This window comes from Mus caroli, chromosome 3 (genome assembly GCF_900094665.2).
Source record: "Mus caroli chromosome 3, CAROLI_EIJ_v1.1, whole genome shotgun sequence".
NCBI classification, from domain to species: Eukaryota; Metazoa; Chordata; class Mammalia; order Rodentia; family Muridae; genus Mus; species Mus caroli.
Genome location: NC_034572.1, coordinates 91,689,998 through 91,711,513, shown reverse-complemented (window position 1 = coordinate 91,711,513; position 21,516 = coordinate 91,689,998). Strand labels below are relative to the sequence as shown.

The following is a 21,516-nucleotide window of genomic DNA, read 5'->3' as shown; positions in this document are numbered from 1 at the left end:
GAGAGAGAGAGAGAGAGAGAGAGAGAGAGAGAGAGAGAGAGAGAGAGAGAGATTGATTGTGATTGATTCCTGTGCAGTATGAAGCTGTGTTCAGTCTCATCAGGTTCTGAAGGTGTGGCTAGATGGCGTTTTCCGGTGGCAGCTCAAGCACTGTGCTGCCACATCTAAAAATAAGCCAGGATGACAGCAAAGAAAGCAACAGCCAGCATGAGGACACGCACTGTCACCAGTGATCCCCCAGAGCTGTCCCTTTCCACCACTCTTGTCATCAGAGGCTTCCGCATGCGATCTTCAGTGGTGAGAATAGTTTCCCGGGCTCCAGCCCACTTTCCAGGGCCCTGTAGGCGATACTGGACTGGAGTACAGGGCCCCAGTAGTAACCGCAATGCCAGCTTGGGGTCAGTGAAGAACAGAGGCAGGATATTGGGCCTGACACCCACAAAATCTGCAATCTCTTCCATGGTGTCTATATAGTCTCCCTGGATGGTATGACGCTGGCTGTCCACATACCTAATGCAAAGAAGACAGAAGTCCCAGGCTATCAGCAATTCATGCAAACAGCAAGGCAACCAATCAGTCAGTCAGTGCTTTGTGGGTGTCTATTTGGGGGGTTTGCTATCATGCTAAGAACTGTGAAGAGTTAGGACATTTGTCACCTTCCTTACGGACCTTAAGATGCACAAGACTCTAATGCATAAACACTGCTCCAGAAGGCCAGGCATGGATAAGCTTTCAGGTAAATATTTCGGGTTGGATGGGAAATGAAAATGTAGAGAGATCGCAGGTGTGGCAGGTTGCCGAGGGAGTTATCATGCAGGGGAGTCGAGGGGGGTTTGGGCAAAGGATGAGCTCACAAGAGCCAGCAACTCCACCACACAACTTCACCAGTCAACAGGTGGAAAATAGAGCCACTGGTAAGAGAGCTGTCGAAGGCTCGCTGCTTGCCGCTAAAGGCAGGGGAGTGTCATTTTAGTGTCCTCTTTCAGCTGACAGCACAGCTAGCGGCTAAGTGACCCTCACCAAACAATGCATCCCATGTTCCCTCAGTATGGTTGTTTTTCCCTCCTCAACTTCTTTTTTTTTTTAATTTTTAATATTTTTATTACATATTTTCCTGAGTTACATTTCCAATGCTATCCCAAAAGTCCCCCATAGCGCCCCCCACTTCCCTACCCACCCATTCCCATTCTTTTGGCCCTGGCATTCCCCTATATTGGGGCATATAAAGTTTGCAAGTCCAATGGGCCTCTCTTTCCAGTGATGGCCGACTAGGCCATCTTTCGATACATATGCAGCTAGAGACAAGAGTTCCGGGGTTCTGGTTAGTACATCCTGTTGTTCCAACAATAGGGTTGCAGATCCCTTTAGCTCCTTGGGTACTTTCTCTAGCTTCTCCATTGGGAGCCCTGTGATCCATCCAATAGCTGACTGTGAACATCCACTCCTGTGTTTGCTAGGCCCCGGCATCGTCTCACAAGAGACAGCTATATTTGGGTCCTTTCAGCAAAATCTTGCTAGTGTATGCAATGGTGTCAGCGTTTGGAAGCTGATTATGGGATGGATCCCTGGATACGGCAGTCTCTAAATGGTCCATCCTTTCATCACAGCTACGAACTTTGTCTCTGTAACTCCTTCCCTGGGTGTTTTGTTCCCAATTCTAAGAAGGGGCACAGTGTCCACACTTCGGTCTTCATTCTTCTTGAGTTTCATGCATTTAGCAAATTGTATCTTATATCTTGGGTATCCTAAGTTTTGGGCTAATATCCACTTATCAGTGAATACATATTGTGTGAGTTCTCCTCCTCAACTTCTTTTAGGCCCTAAACACAGCCTTTAAATGTGACCCACCAGATCTCTCTCCTTCCTTGTGCACATGCAAACCACAGGCACCATCCTTCCCTCTGTGCCACAGTGTAACAGAAATCCTTAAGCCCACACACGGAAACTAAGTATAGCACAGTGTGTTCCTTACTGAGGAATACATAGTGTCCGTGTGTCCTCCGGGAGCATTTCTTACCTTTTTGCCATTTCCTCTCGAGTCTTATTTATTTCTGCCATCATTTCACTTTGTGAGGGCAATTTCTTTAGCCCTAAAGAGAAAAAATTACAGTGGAAGCTTTAATTACTTCAGAATGAGCATCAATCCTAATGGCAGTCACCACACTGTGGAGAATTCAAAGAGCCACAGGGCCTCGGGAGAGACTATACAATGCATTTGGTCCTGCCACTGCCAAAACATGATGATAAACATTGAATACCCTAAATCTGGAAAGCAGAAATTAGAAATGCTCCCAAATGGAAATTTCTCGAGTAATAAGAAGATGCCATAAGGGGCTAGAGAGATGGCTCAGATGTTAAGAGCACTGACTGCTCTTCCTGAGGTCCTGAGTTCAATTCCCAGCAACCATCTGGAATGGGTTCTGATGCCCTCTTCTGGCACGCAGCAGGCATACATGCAGGCAGAGCGCTGTACACACACACACACACACACACACACACACACACACACACACACACGAAGATGTTATTAGTAAAAAAAAAAAAATGCACCACAGTGATCTCAAGTATCAGGTCATACTCAAAGACAGGCACAGCAGTATAAAGTCCCATAAAATAGCTATGCATAAAGGTATATAGGAAAAAGCAATTAATTTCATGTTTAGACTTGAGTCTCAGCCCAGAAATAACCTGTTACACAGACGCAAATTGTCCAAAATCTGAAATCCAGAATACGTCTGGATCTAAGCATTTCGGATAAGGAAATCCCCTTTTTTCTCTGAAGTATACTGATGTGCATAGGTTACTTTAGTCTGCCTTGCAAAATATCTTTTAATTATTTCTTTGATTTGTGAGATTATAATACAATTGCCTTTCCTTCTCCCTTCAAGTCCTCTTATATACCCCTTCTTACTCTTTCAAATGTATGACCTCTTTTTTTTCATTTATTATTACATGCATATGCATATATGTTCCTAACATGACCTGTTCAGTCTGTATAATGTTACTTGTTTGTGTTTTCAGGGCCAGCCATTTGGTATTGCATAAGCACTTGGCGTGCTCTCCCTGAGGAAGACTATCCCCTGCTCTCGGGATTGCTTACCGCCTACAGTTTTTGTGTAGGATTGATGTCTTGTGCTCTTTCCTGTTTCTACGTAGGCGTATCTATTGTTATTGCTATTGCTCAGCTCACGTTTGGGCATGACTGGCCATAGTGAGACTTTCTGGGTGCAGCTTCTGACATTACTGGGAGACACGGTCTCCCAGAAAACGTCCTGATCATCTGGCTATTACGATCTTTCCAATCCATCTTCTGGAATGTTCCCTGAGCCAAAGATGTGTGTGAATACTGTTTTGTAGATGTATCCATTGAAACTGGGCTCTAGAGCTCTGTATTCCCTTGGAAGATATTTGCTTTTCTCTGACTTCCAGCTGGTCCCCTAATGTGATCTTTCAATTGGGAAATGAACTATAGATATGAGGAAATGATAAAAGACTGTGAAAGCCAGTAAGAGATGAGGCACAACAGCAAAGTTCAAGGGAGTGGAAGACAGCCATGCACTGGTATCCCGATGATAAAGAAGTTTTATACTTCGGGAGAAGAAGGAGATAGAAGACTCATTGTGATATTTTATGCTAAAGTCCCATGGAAGGTCAGCCATGCTTCCTGAGTTCTGCTATTTGATAAGAGCTGAGGGTAAAACCGAGGGCAACTCATAAACTCAGTCTCCACAAGTAAGTTTTAGCTCTGATGTGCAAACAGGAAATTGATGCCAATGGTAGATAAAGTCCAAATAGTATTTAAGCCAAAATAACTCCAGATCAACTTGTCTTCTTCACAGAAAAGTAGGCACTAGGCACACTCCATAAAACTTTGAAACGTTTCACTTTGGATTGAAATAGAGCTTCCCCAGTGCAGTATTTTCCTCTGTAATACTAGTATCAAGCAGTTATCTCACTTCTCCTTAAACATGTGTGTCATGGAGACCTTATCTATTCCAAAACCGTGGCACAATTGTTTGGCTGCTCTACTTGCTGGAACATACTTTGTAGTAACCCTCAGTTCTGCTTCTATGCCATTTGAAACACTGGGCCTAACTCTGCTTCTGGGGCAAGGGTTGAGTTTTAACACGTGGCAGGGCTTGAAACAAGAATCAACAACTCTTTACATCATTTCATTATTAGGTCAATCTTAAGTCCCCGTATAACAGGCTTCACATCCTCGGCCATCTTGGTGGTTTCCCTCTTCTGAGCACGCCCGACACTCTCCTGGTAGTTTCTCTAAACATGCGACCCAGAAACTCAGTACCAAGAAGACCCTTCTGTGTTGTCCATGTGTCCTCTCATCTGAGCCATGGGAATTGTCCCTTACAGTTCAGATATCCAGGAATCCTTGGAATGCCTCTTGCTTCAACCACAGGTCTTTGGGGTGTTCAGGAAACTCACGTAACAGTTGATTTCCACGTCACTTCAGATTTAACCAAAAGTTTTGCTTCTAATGATGTTACACATCATGGAAGAGGCCTATTTCTTGGCTGAGAGACAGCCAGTTCACTTTTTAAAATTCTATAGCTGAGGCAAAGATTGGTAGAATAATCTGATATAGTTCTTTCTTGATTCATCACCTCTATTTTAATTTAAGCATTCCCATGCTTAAGCATAATTTTTAAAATCGTATTTAAAATTTGCCGGTCTAGTGTTCTCAGACAGCATATGGCCCACAGGATAGAACTGGGAGAAATTGAGAAATGATAAAAGTTGGAGAATTTGATCAACCATCAGCCATGAGAAGTTTTCAGTAGGGAGAGAAAACTGTAATTCCAACAAAAACCCTCGGTTATTTTAAATTAAACAATAATGGCAATAAACTGTAATATTACAACCACATAAAGAACCTTAGTAGGTTCTCTCTGTTCTGTACGGCATTACATCATCTTCCCACCCTATTAAGCCATCAGCCAGACGCTCCTTTCTGGTTTCCTTGCACTCCTCAGGATTTCAGAAGCCATCTGTTTTATCCTGAAATGGTACTGGCTGACAGGTTCTTCTTCTCAAACTGATATTATGCTTCCGTCAAAATTTCACTCCATGGTTCTGGTCTGACCCTTCAAAACAATCCTGAATAAATCTACTTCTTCCATGGGCCATCCATTTGAATATTTAAAAGGAAAACTTTTGCCCTTCCTCAGGTTTTAACTTCTGTAGCCTAAACAACTTGATACACATTCAGATGGTGTGCTTTCAAATCCCTTAAGTCCTATTATTTTATGTGTCTGTCTGTCTGTCTGTGCATGTGCCATGTGTGTGCTTGATGACCCTGTAGGCCAGGCATCAGATTCCCTTGAAACTGGAGTTATAGATGTTTGTGAGCCACCATGTGGGTGCTGGAGAATGAACTGGAATTATCTGTAAGAGCAACAAACGCTCTTAACTTTTGTGCACTCTTTCCAGCCCTGCTTAAGCCATTTTTATCTCTTTCCCTCATGATGTTCTTGCTTCTCTTTTCTTCCCAAAATTTATCTTCAGGTATGGGCTTTAATCTGACTATAAAAGAACAGTTATATTATCCTTGGACATTTGGATTCATACTGATGCTGAATCTCAGGAGGTCTTCAGCAAGGCTTATCACTCTGCTGAATCATAAACTCTGAAGCTGGAAGAGGGGCCTCAGAGGGAAGGGGGGAAGTAAGGGTTTGAGAAATCAAATATTCCACACCTGGATGGTTCTCTAAGCATCTCTTAGTTCAGTGGTTCTCAACCTTTCTAATGGTGTGACTCTTTAATACCGTTCCTCATGGTGTGGTGACCCACAACCATAAAGTCATTTTCGTTGATACTTTATAACTGTAATTTTACTACTGATATTAATCATAATGTAAATATCTGATATGAGACTACTGTGGAAGGGTCATTTGACCCCCCACGGGGGTCGACCCACAGGCTAAGAACTGCTGTGTATGGCTGAAATTAAGTCATGCTTGTCTATACCTGACTTTACCACTAATGAAAGAATCATTTAATGTTGCACGCATGTACCAGCTGCTTACAGTCTAGATGAGCAGATTCTAGTCTGCAGTGCACATTGGAGTCACCTGGGGAACATTTTTTCCCAATGATCTTAAGTTAACCCCACCTCTAAACTGAGAATTTCAAGGAATGGGATTAAAGCATGCCTAGTTAAGAAAAATTTCTGAAGTGATTTTGATGTGTATCTACAGATATAAACTACTACTTTAGATTCATTGTAAATGAATTTTCTTGCATGAGCTTTGTGCCTGGCACTGTTAAAGTCATACCTGCCCTGTAAGTATTTAAAAGCACATGTATAGGCATAGTGTGTATAGATACAGCATGTATAGGTATAACATGTATAGGCATAGTGTGTATAGATATAGCATGTATAGGTATAACATGTATAGGCATAGTGTGCATAGATACAGCACGTATAGGTATAGCGTGTATAAATATAGCATGTATAGGTATAGCATGTATAGGTATAGCTCATGCATCTCACCAAGCTGTCCATGTGTATCATCACTTACCTTTGAACACTTGAGTGGCCCAGCGTCCTTGGAGCTCTGAAATGGGCATAATGGCTCCCAAGGGCTGAATTAAACCGATGATAGCAAGCGTTGGTTTTTCCAGGTTAGGTGGAAAGACCTTTTTGTACAAGGACACCTTGTTTTTGACTACTTTGACAGAGTCCTCAAGAAAAGGAAAGGCAAAGCTGTAGCCTGTGGCAAAGATGACCACATCAATGCCATCCTCCCTGGAGCCATCCTCAAATATGGCGGCTGTCTCTGTGAATTCCTTCACATTTCCTTTCACCTTCACCAAGCCAGCAATGATACGATTGGGCAGGTCATCGTTCACCGTTGGATGCTGACTCATAGCCCTATAGATGGGTAAGGGGGACAAAGAGGTAAGGTGAGCATGAAGGAGGAGGGGAGAAAGGAATCAGCATGTAAGCATCGCTCTGGTGGGCAGAGGCACACCCACTCACCCTTCTCTCTGGCCAAGGGAGTGACAGAAGGTCCACCTTATACTAGCTTGGCATAGATCAGGATGTCAAGACTGGATAGCATGGAAAGGGAGAGTATTGGAGGAATGAAAAGCAAAAAATTTTATCTGGGGAGTGTATAAGTGGTTTCTAATAGCAATGTTCGAAGGCATGGCCAGGATACTGACCAACAGTTTTCAGACGACTCTCAAGAAGTGGCAGAAATAGACCATGAACATTATGGTCAGTGCCATTCCCAATTCCAAAGGCCCAAGAGACAGACTTAAATCATCATTTCCAAACCATAAACAAATCATGTATGTATAGCAATCTATAGTCTATATGTAGATAGCTTTTCTGTGCATTAAATTACTTGACTCTCAGTCTTCATGACTTCATGACAGAAGTTGGGCAGGTGTTATTATCCATGGATTATAGATGGGGAACCAGGCCTGGATAAGTTGAGTGGCTTTCCAGTGTTACACAGCTTAAGCTCTTAGAATGTCTGTCAAAATAGCTTTGTATACTTCTGACGGTGAGCAGCGTGCCTGGGGATATCAGGGAGTAAGGTGCCAGATGTCTGCTTTCAGCTTCTCCAGTCCTTTCTCCTTCTTTTGAATTATTTATTTATTTTATGTATATGAGTACACTGTTGCTTTCTTAAGACACACCAGAAGAGGGCATCTTACAGATGGTTGTGAGCCACCATGTGGTTTCTGGGAACTGAACTCAGGACTTCTGGAAGAACAGTCAGTGCTCTTAACCACTGAGCCATCTCTCCAGCCCCTTCTTGAGTCTTTTTTTTTAAAAAATCCATTTTTTTACAGTTAATTCTGCAGAATCTGTAGATTCTTTTCTACATTACAACATTGTTTTTCTCATTCTCCATTCCAAATGGTTCCCCATCCTTTTCCTCTAAATCAGCCATCTGCACAATTGTGCAAACCACAAAACTATTAAACCCATATCCGCCTCTGACCTTCCCTGGGCATTTTCCCTTCTCTCAACTGGGCTGTTCAGTTGTCTGTACACTGCTATTCCATCAGCTTTCCACATCATTTTTAGAATGGAAATTCTTTTAAATAATTTATTATTTATTTTCACTTTATGCACATTGGTGTTCTGCCTGCACACATGTCTGTGTGAGGGGGTCAGATCCCCCGGAACTGGAATTACAGACAGTGTGAGCTGCCATGTGGTGCTGGGAATTGAACCCAGGTCCTTTGGAAGAACAGCCAGTGCTATTAATCACTGGCCCATCTCTCCAGCCCACAGAATGGACATTCTTAAAGATACTATCATGCTACCTGCTTCTTAATATTTTTCTTAAAGTTTGATTTATTTATTATTTAACTGTATGTGAGAGGACATGTGTTTATGTGTGTGCACCATCTGTATACCTAGCTCTTGTTGAGGCCAGAGGCATTGGATCCTCTGGAGCTGCTGGTACAGGGGTTAAGAGCCTCTTGTGTGGGTTCTGGGAATAGAACCCACATCCTGTGCAAGAGGAGAGTATACTCTTAACCTCCGAATCATCTCTCTCCAGCGCCACTTAAAACAATTGAATGGCTTTGCACTGACTTCATTCTAAACCTTATTTAGAAGACCAAATAACAGCTTTCATGCCTCATGAACATGAGTATATTCAATGTAATATTTTATAAAGGAATAACCATTAAGCAAGTCAGAATTTAGAGATGATCAGTATTGGTTTTAAAAAGGTCTATGTTAAAAAGGATAATTGGAATTATTATTTCAGATTAAGAGAAATTATAAATATATGACAGACAGCAGTAGTATGAGCAATACATTTTAGAAAGCATAAAAAACTACAAGTAATAGTGTTGAGAAAACTGTTGAAACTTTAATATGCCAATATTTTAAATGTATTTATCAATTTAAAATTTTTTGACCATGATACCTGTATTATGGATATTCTGAAGAATGTTCTTTTTCTTCTGTGATACATGCTGAAATATTTTAGGTAATATGCCTTAATGATTACAACTCTCATGCTGTTAAAAAATATGCACCTAGGTATGTGTGTACACTGAATAGACGTGGATCTATTGCTATTTCAAGAAGGGACAGAAGAGAAAGCAAATATAGCAAGCTGTTCCGATTGATAGGGAATCTAGGTAAGAGGTGTACACAAGTGGACCTTGGATTTGCCAACTGTGCAACTTTCCTCTAGATCTGAACACTTAAACAAAAATAAAATAAAATAAAAAAAACCCAGGGCAATGGCTCAGCATGTAAATATCTCTTGGGGTAAACCTGGTGACCTGAGTTGGATCATCAGAACCACACAGTAGAAAGAAAAGGTTGCCTCTCATAAGCTGTGCAGACAAGTGGCCTAGACATGTGGCCCTTACATGTGACTCTGTAAACAGATAAAATAAACAAACAGATAAAATAAAAAGGGCACAAAAATAAGCATTTAAAATTAGTCTTTAGAAATGCTTTCATAAAAGTTTTAACAATGATTGATTGTATGCAAGTGTGTGAGTGTGTGTGTGTGTTTCTCTCTCTGTCTGTGTGTGTGTTTCTCTCTCTCTCTCTCTCTCTCTCTGTGTGTGTGTGTGTGTGTGTGTGTGTGTGTATGTGGTTTTGTGTGCCACAGTCACATGTAGAGGTCAGAGGTCAATTTAATAGGGGTCAATTCTTTCTTTCCACTGTGTGGGTCCTGGGGATCGAACTCAGGTCCTTAAGCTTGGCAGCCAGTGCCTTTACTCTTGAACCATGTCACTGCTCCAAGTCTATTCTTTCTACTATAATTTCATCTTAATGTTCCCATTGTATTCCAGGCTTTGTTGTCACCACGCCCCCACCCCACCATACACTCTATAGTCATGGAGACTGAATGCGGACTCTCACTCATTCTAGGGGGGGCGGTCATCTGCTACTAAGTTATATTTCCAACCAGTTTGTATTTTTCACCTCTTCTCATTAAGTTGCCCAGGCTGGCTGGTTTTGACCTAGGCATCATCCTGCCTCAGCCTCCCCAGGAGCTAGGATTATAATCCTGCATCACCAGGTCTGTCTCTGTATGAATTTTCAAAAACCATATTTGTTATTTTTCTTCTCATTTGGCATTTTTAAGGGAACACCGATTTTCTGGAATACGTGTCATTTCTTTTGTGTTGACCTTGGACGAGTTACTTTGTTTTCCTAAGATTTCTTCCCTGCCCATCCCCCCCTTAGGAAATGGGCATTAAAATAGAGCTGCTGAAAGACTGGAAAGAGAGCAGAGGGCTCACTTAGCTCTACCCGTACAGAAAGTCCTCCAAGGCAAGGTGGTGCTGTTTGCCCTTTTCCCTGCTTATCTCATGCCCAGTATGATGAATGCCCGGCTTACAGCAGGCTTGTTGAGTGAGTGAGTGCCGTACCCTCCACCACTGCTTCCTTGTCGTTGAGGGGCACATGTAAAGAACTGACATCACGAAAGAACAGTCACTGTCAAAGGAATAAGCGGAAACCCCACAGAGCAGCAAGTCGGAAAAAGGATTTCTGAGTCTATGGGCTGTTCTGAAAGCCTGGGTAAAGGCAGGGCTACTATGAGCCCATGTCAGTCGCCCTTGTCTTTGGACCTTGACCACCTCCCACCCGATTCCCATCCTGGAAACATACCTGTGTTTAGGTTTCAGGCCAAACATTTCATGATCAAACCTTTGGTTCATCTGTTTTTCCATAAAGTTGTTTTTTAGTGATGGACCACAGATTTTTGACAAATAGTACAAAATTCGAGAAGAGAGTAGCATGTCAATAGGATATCCATGCTTGCCTACACGGTTCAAGATCCAAGCTCCTCTCCTGGTACTGAGGAATACCTGCGGCATGGGAAACAGGGCTTATTTTGATTAGTCTGGCTCACAGTCCTTCAAAAGCAGTCCCATTCTCCTGAAGGTTAAGTTCAAACTCACTAGTGTTCTAGTCCCATATAGCCCTGTAAGCAAAACACCTTGCTCTTTCCTTCCTATACACTCCTACAGCTAAGCTGGTGCGTGCACTGGCCATGGATACATCTTGCTGTGATCTCCTGCTACTGGCTAAACTAGCCCTGTGCTTATAAAGCAGTGCTTCTCAACCTTCCTAATGCTGCAACCCTTTAATACAGTTCCTCATGTTATGGTGACCATAAAACTATTTCTATGTCTACTTTATACCTGTGATTTTGCTACTGTAGTGAACCATAATGTAAATCTCTGTGTTTTTTCTTTATTAGATTTTAAAATTTACATTTCAAATTTTATCCCCTTTCCTCATTTCCTCTCCGAACTCCCCCATCCTATCCCCTCTCCCCTTGGTCACTAACCCATCCACTCCCACTTCCCTGTCCTGGCATTCCCCTACATTGGGGCATGGAGCCTTTACAAGGCCAAGGGCCTCTCCTCTCATTGATGTCCTACAAGGCCATCCTCTGTTACATATGTGGCTGAAGCCTTGAGTCCCTCCTTGTGTACTCTGTGTTTTTTTTTTTTTGATGGTCTTAGAATGACCCCTGTGAAAGGGTCATCTGACACCAAAGAGGGTCTCGACCCACAGGTAGAGAACTACTCTTATGGACTCTCCTACATCTATATGTTTGGAGGCCTCAGAGCAAATCTGTTCCCTCCACAAGGACACCACTGACCTCTCCAGGCGACCACTTCTTTCCATCTCCTGAACTTTTCCTAGCACTTGTCACCTATGGAACTCATTAGGAAGTATAGAGGCGGGACTAGAGACAGGCTCGGTTCGTAAAGCACCTGTGGCCAAGCCCAGCAACCTAAGTTCCATCCCTGAGACCTACATGGTGGAAGGAGAGAACCAGATCCTGTGGGATGTCCTCTGACTTCCACACATGCATTGCTCCATGTGTGCCACTCCTTCCCCGCACAGAACAGACAACTGTAAAGCAGTGAGAAAAAACAAAACAAAACAAAACAACTACAAAACAGTAAAGCTGAAAGTAACTACATATCATCTCATCCAAAACCCTCAGTCATTTTTGCTGCTGACATTTCTTGTGGTGTTACAAACCCTTGCTTATCATTCATATAGTTTATATTACACCACTCCTACCAATAACCCCGTCAGAACTATCATAACTGTCGACCTCACTTATTTGTAACTCTTGACCTCCGAGTGTGTTTCTGCAGAGCTATAGCCTGTGCACAATCTCCCAGCATGTCGGTAGCACTCCTTACTGACATTTGTGACCTATAAGTAAGCCGTGTGACCGGTCCTTCACATTTTAACTTAATCGACAGTGCTCTTAAGGAAGGCACTGTCAGCCCCACTTATGGATGAGAGGCACAGAGAGGGCAGACCACACAGCCCCACATCATATAGCTAGAGAGCAGCAAAGGTGACCCTCCTGCCATGTCTAAGAACTATTTCCCTGACTGAAGGCTGCTAGTGGAATTATAGGAGACAGCCTTCCTGTGTTGCCCACTAGCCAAAGTCCATGTTCAAAACTGACTACAGGCTGTGTTCAATTACCAGCAAGATCATTACTTCTCCTGGTCTGCAGTGGTTTCTAGAGCTGTAGGAAATGTATACTCCATCAAGGTCTTTGGTGTGTGGGCTCCCAAGCAGCGGGCTGCCTGTCTGCAGAGGGAGGATCCTTTCCTGCACACGAACATTTTCACCAGTGGTAACCCAAGGGCTCGTGCATCACATGTCACAGATGAAAGCACACGGCTCCTAGGGACCGGATGGTTCTGTGTATAAGCTGCACACCTTAGGACAAGTCAGGTCAGTGCTCAGAGGTGGAACTGAGAAGTTCCCCATTGACTCAACGGTGACAGCAACGACATATATCCCAAGGTCACTGTAAGAAATGGTGTTTTTGTAAACAGTGGTAGACAGGAAGTTACGCTTTAACTTCAGTTTCCCATCTCTACCTTTCTACAATAAGCAACACAGTTATAGATCTTATTTTTAAAGGACTACGTAAGGAAATAATTTCATCAATATAGTCCTGTCTCATCATTGAGTCATTACTTTATTGGCAACAGGGAAATGCCGACGTGGTTTTTTTTTTTTTTTTCAGTAAACGTGATGATGTTTCTCTACAAATATGCTTCAAATACTTTAAGAAAACTCCTTAATGCTATGGCTTTGTTAAGTGATTTTTGCTTAGCAACTCTGCCCCATAACACCGCTTCTCAGAACTGTTTCTATGCCTAACCATGGAGGTGATTTCCTACTTTAGCCCATGAGTTAATTCTACACGTATTAGGAAATAATTACATAAACACACCAAAAATTTCTCTTCACAAAATTATGCTGGGTTGGAGATATGACTCGGTGGTTAAGAATACCTGCTGCTGTCACGGAAGACCCAAGTTTAGCATTCAACACCCAGGCTTGCTGAAACTTGAGCAGCGAACAAGCCCCGTGTGTTTGCTGCTGGAGTGGGTGGGGCATGGGTGGTCTCTATATTTGTTGGTGGGCCTACTTCCTTGATAAGAGTGAAGCAAAGTAAACCAGGCATCGATGCAAACCTGCTTGGCTGTGTGGCTAATCTCTACAGCCAGATCCCCTCCAGAATTCCCAATGCCGATTACAATGACCCTCTTCCCCGTGAATTCCACTGGGTTCTTATAGTCTCGGCTGTGAAAGTACTTTCCTTTGAACTTTTCAATTCCTAGAAGAGAAGAAAAAAATGAATTATTGGGAGAGGGGGGAAGAGGCCTGCTTGAATGAAGGATATTATTTGTCAAGGCACGTGTTGTGTTCTCTTTTGTGAAATTTAAAGTTTAAACGTATATTTCCAAATTCTCCTTTATTAAGCAACTCTTCTTGCCTTTCCGAACACTTTTGCTTCTTTCTTCTCTTGTTGCCTTTGTGATTTCCCTGCTATAAATCATCTGCATTTTGATTTGCAGCTGCAAGCCCTGAGGCCGCAGAAACCCTCCCTTCTCCTTCATCTGTCCAACCCCACCCTTCTACGTGCACATTGGGCATATGTAGAATGTATTTTTAAAGTGAAAAGTTCAGGCCAGAAACATGAAATGAAATGCTTTAAGCTTTTGCTTCATTCTTAAAAATTCAATATTTCCATAGTTTTCTTCAATTGAAGAAAAAAAAATCTCTAATTCCAATTAGTGCAAATCGGGGACTTCAGCCTTCTCTTTGGTTCTTGGGAAAACACAATCACCATGAATTTAAGTACAGTCCTGTGCTATTGGACAGGGGTTCTGTCATTCTGAGAAGCAGGTTAAAGATGGATTTCATCATTGGACAGATACCATGCACGCCTAGATGGCACAGGTCAGTCAAAAGACACAATAAACATGAGTATGTGAGGCTACTGTTGGTATAATATGGTCTACGACTGTACAGCACAAATTTCAAATACATAGGGTTATGCAAGATATAGTGCTGTAAACGTATAACCAGTAAGTTGCTTACTGCCCAGTATTATGTATTTAACAGATATACATGCTATAATTTTAAATATCTTGACAGTGCAGTAGATTGGTGGACCAGTCTCACCAGAAACAGTGTCTCCTACTTCAGTATCACAGTAGCTAAGCCCTTACTAGACAACAGGACACTTTCATCTCTGTTACAGTGATATGGGGTTAACATTGTGTATGTAGTCATTCCTTGGCAAAGATGGCACTTGTGGCTCATGACGATAGGCTGACCTCTAATCTTCCTCTAGCCTTCCAAACTGTAATTCTTTCCACTTTCAAAATGGCAGTAGTACAAGTTACAAAATACAGGGGGGTGTATTTAACAAGAGTAAGACTTCATTTTTAAACCCCACAGTAAGACTCACTAAGACCACACCCCTCCCAGCCCTCAGAGGTCATATCATAGCCATGGCTGCAGCGTCTTCTCTCAGGATGGGTTACTCACCAGGAAAGCTTTCCAGGGGCAGGTGAGCATCCGTGTGATGACCCGTGCACACCAGGACTCCATCGAAGACATCGACCTGCTTTTTCCCTTCACACTCAGTGACCACCTGCCATTGGCCCGAGGTAGAGAAATCAGGCTGCTTCTTCACGCTGCACACTGTAGTCTAAAAAAGTGACAGGGATCTGTAGCCACAGCCTATAGAGTGTATGTCTCCCCTGAGACAGCTCCCTACAGCATGTTACATGAAGGGCTGTCACGGGCACCGTCTGTATGAATATTTGATTCACACACTCCACAGATGCCAATGAGGCAGGCTACAAAAATGAGGAGACAATCTAATGCACTGCCCTTTGCTCTTAGAAGAAATATAAATTGCTAGGTCTCTTGGTCTATGACCTAAGGCTCTATAGTTCCTGTGTTAAAAAAAAAATGCTTGGAGCTTCTCCCAAGCATTAGTGACAGACATATGCACTAACAGCCCATCCCTCCTCCATCCTGACATCCCCGCCTTCATGTCTGCTTCTCCCAGTGCAAACCAGGAGTGGCTGGCCTTAAACATATGACTAAGATACAGGTCTCCCTTCACTGGGACTAGAACACCATCCCAGTAGCCCTTCTTGTGTGTGATGGAGTCTTCCTCTGCCTTCTATAGATGCTCATTTTAAAGAGGGTGTGAGATGAGATGATTGGTGGCATAATTTTTAGCTTTGTATACAAATAAATAAATATAGGTTCCTCTGCACAGCTTAAGTACACCAAGAATGTGTTCCAATGTGTTTCTGAAGCCACGGGCATAGTGTCTCAGTGGACTGAAAGAGATCCCACCTAGTTCCAACATCTTGGCCCACACACTGTTCTTCCTGTCCTGAGCACATACACAGGCCAGGGCCCCTGTTGGATCACACGCCTGTTTCCTCTTCACTTGGCACACTCCTTTTCATCCTTCACTCAGCCCAAATGTAATCTGCTCTAAGGTCAACCTTCCCTGGAGCCTGGTACCTTATGTCCTCAGGAGGTAACCTCCTCTGAGCAGCAGTGGGAAGCTCTCCTCAGCACATGGCTCTTCAGTTTTATTAATCCTGTATATAGTATAATTTTCTCTGGGTTTTTTTTTTTTTGTCTCTGCATTTTTACTGCTTAGCCCAGAGCCAAGCTTATTCAAGAAATGCCTCTCTTACACAGAGGACCATCCATGGGCTGCAAATGCCAGGCTTAAAAGTTGCCACTGAGTGTTACCTTGATCGTGATGTAGCAGAACAGTCAGGAAGGTTTGAGCCTTTTTTGTCAGATGTCATAAATTTGTTTTGTTTTTTTTTTTTAATGGGCACAATTCCAAATTATAGAAACATGCCAGAAAACTCCAGAGAAAGAAGGAACCAGAAAGAATCTGGGCTACTCATGTTGGTTTGTAAGCAAGGGGATTTGTAGAAACTGCAGGTGAGAAACGCGCTTGCCTAAGAGCACAAGTTAAGCTGTGCTGGAGCAAGGACCACCATTCAAGGCATTGCTCCTCATGCAGTGCTCTTCCCTCTCACCAGAGCTGACGTCTCTGCTTCCCCGCTGGCTGCCCAATAACCACTTCACTGGGTTGCCGTGAGCACAGGGCCCCCAAAGGAGGAGCTAGAGAAAGTACCCAAGGAGCTAAAGGGATCTTCAACCCTATAGGTGGAACAACATTATGAACTAACCAGTACCCCGGAGCTCTTGACTTTAGCTGCATATGTATCAAAAGATGGCCTAGTTGGCCATCACTGGAAAGAGAGGCCCATTGGACTTGCAAACTTTATATGCCCCAATACAGGGGAATGCCAGGGCCAAAAAGTGGGAGTGGGTAGGTAGGGGAGTTGGGGGGGGAGTGTATTGGGGACTTTTTGGATAGTATTGGAAATGTAAATGAGGAAAATAGCTAATAAAAAAATCTACATCTATTTCAAGCTAGTCCTGATAGATGACACAGGTAAATGAAGCTTTGTAATTCATTGACCCGATGAACAATTTCAAACAAGAAGAAAACAAAATCTCTTACCTTGAATTGGATATATTTGAGAAGGTCAAATTCTTTGGCATACATCCTGAAATACTCTAGGACCTGGGAGTTGTGCATGAAGTTAGGGTAATGATCTGGGATGGGGTAGTCACTGAAACACATCATTTCCTTGGAGGTGTTGATGACCACGGACTGGTAAATACTGGCCCTGCCTTCCTCAGGGGTTTCCTGTGACAAATAAGAAGTACTTATGGCAACTTGAGAATCAACTTCATGAAATATAAGTAGCCAATGAGCATTTAAAAACGTATCTAAGTGAAACACACACACACACCTACAATGTTGCATCTATGTAAGAACATTAAAAGAATCAGGCCTACTATAACTTTAAACGAAAAAGTAATATACGTACCATGAAATTAAATGTACATCCTAATCATCTAGTATACATTATATACACCTATGTTTATATAATTACATACTGTATAACCTCTCCCTTGTTTAATATATCTCTTTAGAGTACACTGTATTAATTATATATAATTTGTACATATAATTTGAATAGGGAAATAATTTATAAAGGAAGAATTTTTTCTTTCATTTTTATTAAAATATTTATAAAACACAAGAAAGGAAAACTCTCAGCAGACTAGTACAGAAAGACACTTCCTCAAGTCAATAAAAACAATTTAAAACACGCAAGCAGATAACAGCATGCTTAACGGCATGAGACTGAGTGCTTTGATTTGATGAGGAACACAAGGATGTCCTTTGGGGCCACTTTCCGAAAGCACTGTAGTAAGAAGCCCTAGCTGTGTGTCCTACAAGTCATGAAAGGAAATAAACACCAATTTTGTGGCCAATTACATGAATGTCTATGTAAAACACGTCCCAAGGAATAAAACACTAACCCTGCAGCTACAGGATACAGCCAGGCCACAGAAAAGCTGGCAAACCCAAGTCACCAGGGCTGAGAGATGCTCAGCATGAGGACTTAAGTTTAATCCCTAGAACCTACATTAAGAAATGCCTGATGGGACAGGCTGGAGAGATGACTCAGAGGTTGAGAGCACTGGCTGCTCTTCCAGAAGTCCTGAATTCAATTCCCAGCATGCACATGGTGGCTCATAACCATCTATAAAGATATCTGGTGCCCTCTTCTGGCATATGTATACATAATACTGTATACATAATAAATAAATCTTAAAAAAACAAAAAACAAAAAAACCAAAAGCCTGGTGTGGCGCCATGTGCTTGCAATTGCAACACCACAGAGGTGCAGACAGCTGAGCCCCAGGGCTCGCTGCCAAGCAGTCTCATTCTTAGCAAGTAGAGGCTCATAAAAAATGAACCACGCCTGAGGAGCAACACTTACGATTGCATACATACAAGCTGTACATGTGTACACTTGTACACACACACACACACACACACACACAGAGCCAGGCTTGATGTTTATAAGCTCAGTGCTTAGAAGCTGACCTGAAGACTGCTGATGTTCAACGTCAGCATGAACTACATAGTAAATTCAAGGCCATCCTGAATTACAGAGCAAGACCCTCAAAAAAGAAACAAGTCAGTAACTTACCTGTATGTCAGAAATGAACCATTGAAAATTTTGATTTTAAAAATACACCATGTCCAAGTCCATCTTGGTCTTAAATACTTAGGTATTAAAAGTTGTCTAGGGGCTGGAGAGATGACTCAGCGGTTAAGAGGACTGAGTGCCCTTCCAAAGGTCCTAAGTTCCATTCTCAGCAACCACATGGTGGTTTACAACCACCTGTAATGGGATCTGATGCCCTCTTCTGGTGTGTCTGAAGACTGTAACAGTGTACTCACATAAATAAATAAACAAATCTTTTTTAAAAAAGATGTCTAGAACAATATGACTAAACTATAAAACACAGATAAAGAAATCAAAGGTAGACATAAATGAAAGCTGTTGTCTTCGTGCCTTGGAAGAGTTGACACTGTGTGAGGGCCCTGCTCCTCCTGACTTGCCCTGGCAGCAACCCAGCAATGGGGTTCTAGAGACTTCTGGACATAGCCAATAGTCCTTAGGTGTGGCTGGTCATAGTAACTTTCTTCCAAAGGCAGAAACGAAGATGAACTTTACCCCAGCCAAGCCCGACCAACTCCACTGAAAGCTGTAACACAAGCAGGACTAATCATAACAAGGGTTACCCCTGACACGATACAGCGAAAGCATGACTTCACCCCCAGGAACTTTATCAGGCTAGCCATGAGAAAAACACCAGACAAGTTCAAAGGAGGTTACTCTACAAAATACTCAACCAGTCTTCCTCTAACCTAGGGATAACAAAACCCAGGGAATAAAAGGAACAAAGCAAGAAGATCTACGAAATCATCCAAGCCAAGAGGAGCCTAGAGAGATACAACTACCAAGTCTTAGGGGGATCCCGGGATATTAAAAAAAAACAAAAACAAAACAAGGCATCAGAAGAAGTAAGTAAATCTAAACAAAGCATGGGTTCATGGGTACTGTCTCACTGACCGTGATAAGTGTGTCACACTAGTGTAAGATGCTAACAATAGGAGAATGAGGCAAGGTCCCAAGAGCTGGGGTTGCAGAGGTGAGCCACCATGCCTGAAGAAAACATAAAAATTAGTATAAAAAAGTGTTAATTATAACATGAAGGAGGCAATACTGGCGGAGGCAAGAGAGAAGAGCAGCAGTAGGAGATTCCGAACGGTAGCATCCGGGAGGGTGCTCATGTGACAGGAGAAACAGGAAGAGGAGGAAAATATCAGCAGTGGCCGGCGACAAGGAAGGAAAACACCTGAATCTCAGTGATTCATCGCTAAAAAGGGAAGTCCAGCATTCTTAACTGGATACGGGGTGCCCAAGGTAGAACCCCAAAGTGCTGGGATCAAGTCTATATAAGATACCTACAATGGACTGATCAATTAACTTAATGATCAATTAACTTAATGGCATCCATAGAAGGTCAGCAAGACTCCAAATAACAAGCAAGGGGGTGACAGAAATGATTTCAGTAGCTGAATTCTCAGGAAATCACTGAGTATGTGAAGTAGTACTTCAGCTTCCACAGCTACGTGACGGACAATGTGAGAATGACGGCTTGTGGCTTCAGGAGCATCCTAAGCAGGCAGCAGGGACATGTATGTATGTATGTATATGTATGTATGTATGTATGTATGTATGTATATGTGTATGTATGTATGTATGTTTGAGACACAGTCATATATGTATCTCTACTTGGTACTCCCTGTGTATACCAGGCTGGCTGCAGACTCACAGACATCTGCCTGTCTCTGCTTCCTGAGTGCTAAGATCAAAGGCATGAGCCATTGTGCCCAGCTAGTATTTTAAAGTCTGTTTGTTTGCTTGTTTAAAATTCACAGAAATCCATCTGCCTCTGCCTCTCAAGTGCTGGGATAAGGAGTGTGGGCCATTACAGCTGGTTCAGAAACTGATTTAATACATGCCAGGCACCATACATGCCAGCTCATACATGCCATCTCATATATGTCAGGTATCATACATGCCAGCTCATATATGCCAGGCATCATGAGTGGCTCTGGTCTGTAATGTTGAGCCATGCAGATGTAGCTGTTCTAACAGAAGCCAGGGCATTTTGACAAAGCATGGCTTACTGATTTACTGATAAGGTTGGCACACTTCTGCCAAGGAGACAATCAGAAAATAAATAAAGGTCATTAGCTCTTTAGACATCAATCGTTTTCAAGACACGTTAGCAAGAAAAATCACAAACCTGATTTTCTGGCATGATGTTGGATACTCTCCCAGCCTCCGCCCTTCATCTGTTGATTCCATGCTTGTTTGGGGATTACTAAACCTGGCTCTGATGCTTAGCAGAGGTACCAAGTGTGCACATCCCAATCTATGCCATTGAGTAATATCTGGCTTGCCTCACCGCTCACCCAGCATTGTCAATAGTGACTGGCCACTTCCGGCTCACCATAAGTTTATGAAGTAGGCACTACGTAAATTCTTTCATGAAGAAACAGCAGACACAGAGAAGTAAGTGTCCCCAAAGTCACACTCCTTCTAGGTGACAGACATAGGCTTTGAAGCTAAAATAAATGTTCTTAACCCCTACCCTTACTGTAATCCTTTTGAAATCTTACTGGGTTTCAAAGGCAGACTTTTCTATTGATTACTAAACAAACCAACCAAACAAACCTAATTAACAAGATTTTCAGCCCAAGGCTGTGATAAAGGAATGGGGTCTCCTTAGAGGATCCACACCCCATCTGCATGAGAAGTAATGGCTAACAGAGTGGACGTCTCCTCTGTCCAGAGGCACAGTGCAGGCAGGACTGCACCTCTGCTAACTAAGGATATGGCTGGCACTGTTAAATTTAATGAAAAATGAAAACACTCATGAAACTTCAACAGTACTCTGAAAATGCATTCAAGAAGCAAGCCCAGCCCGAGCTAGCTTGGAACACAGTGAAGGTGGCTGACATTCACTTAATAAGCACAGCAGTTACTGCAGCAGACAGTGGTTGGTTGGTTTGTGGCACAGTCTCTACATAGTAATGGCTGACCTTAAACTCCTCTCCACAGGGATTTGCCTGCCTCTGCTGCCCCGGTGCTGGGATTAAAGGCATCCAGCACCATTCCCAGCTAGCATTTTAAACTCTTTTTTTTTTTTTTTTTTTTTTT

At 42.6% G+C, this 21,516-nt stretch overlaps 1 protein-coding gene across 2 annotated transcripts in view; it reads right to left on the bottom strand.

Moving 5' to 3' along the window:
* Window positions 1–6: 6 nt before the first annotated feature.
* Window positions 7–21,516, bottom strand: part of Fmo5 (flavin containing dimethylaniline monoxygenase 5) — a 23,253-nt gene continuing 1,743 nt past the window's right edge. For both annotated transcript variants that reach the window (XM_021159186.2, XM_021159185.2), the window contains exons 3-9: window positions 16,878–17,066; window positions 14,852–15,014; window positions 13,489–13,631; window positions 10,628–10,827; window positions 6,540–6,892; window positions 2,018–2,090; window positions 7–510 (exon numbers count right to left, since the gene is read on the bottom strand). In XM_021159186.2, the coding sequence (XP_021014845.1) occupies window positions 165–510; window positions 2,018–2,090; window positions 6,540–6,892; window positions 10,628–10,827; window positions 13,489–13,631; window positions 14,852–15,014; window positions 16,878–17,066 (1,467 nt within the window). In that variant the 3' untranslated portion in view covers window positions 7–164. The remainder of the gene's footprint in view (window positions 511–2,017; window positions 2,091–6,539; window positions 6,893–10,627; window positions 10,828–13,488; window positions 13,632–14,851; window positions 15,015–16,877; window positions 17,067–21,516) is intronic.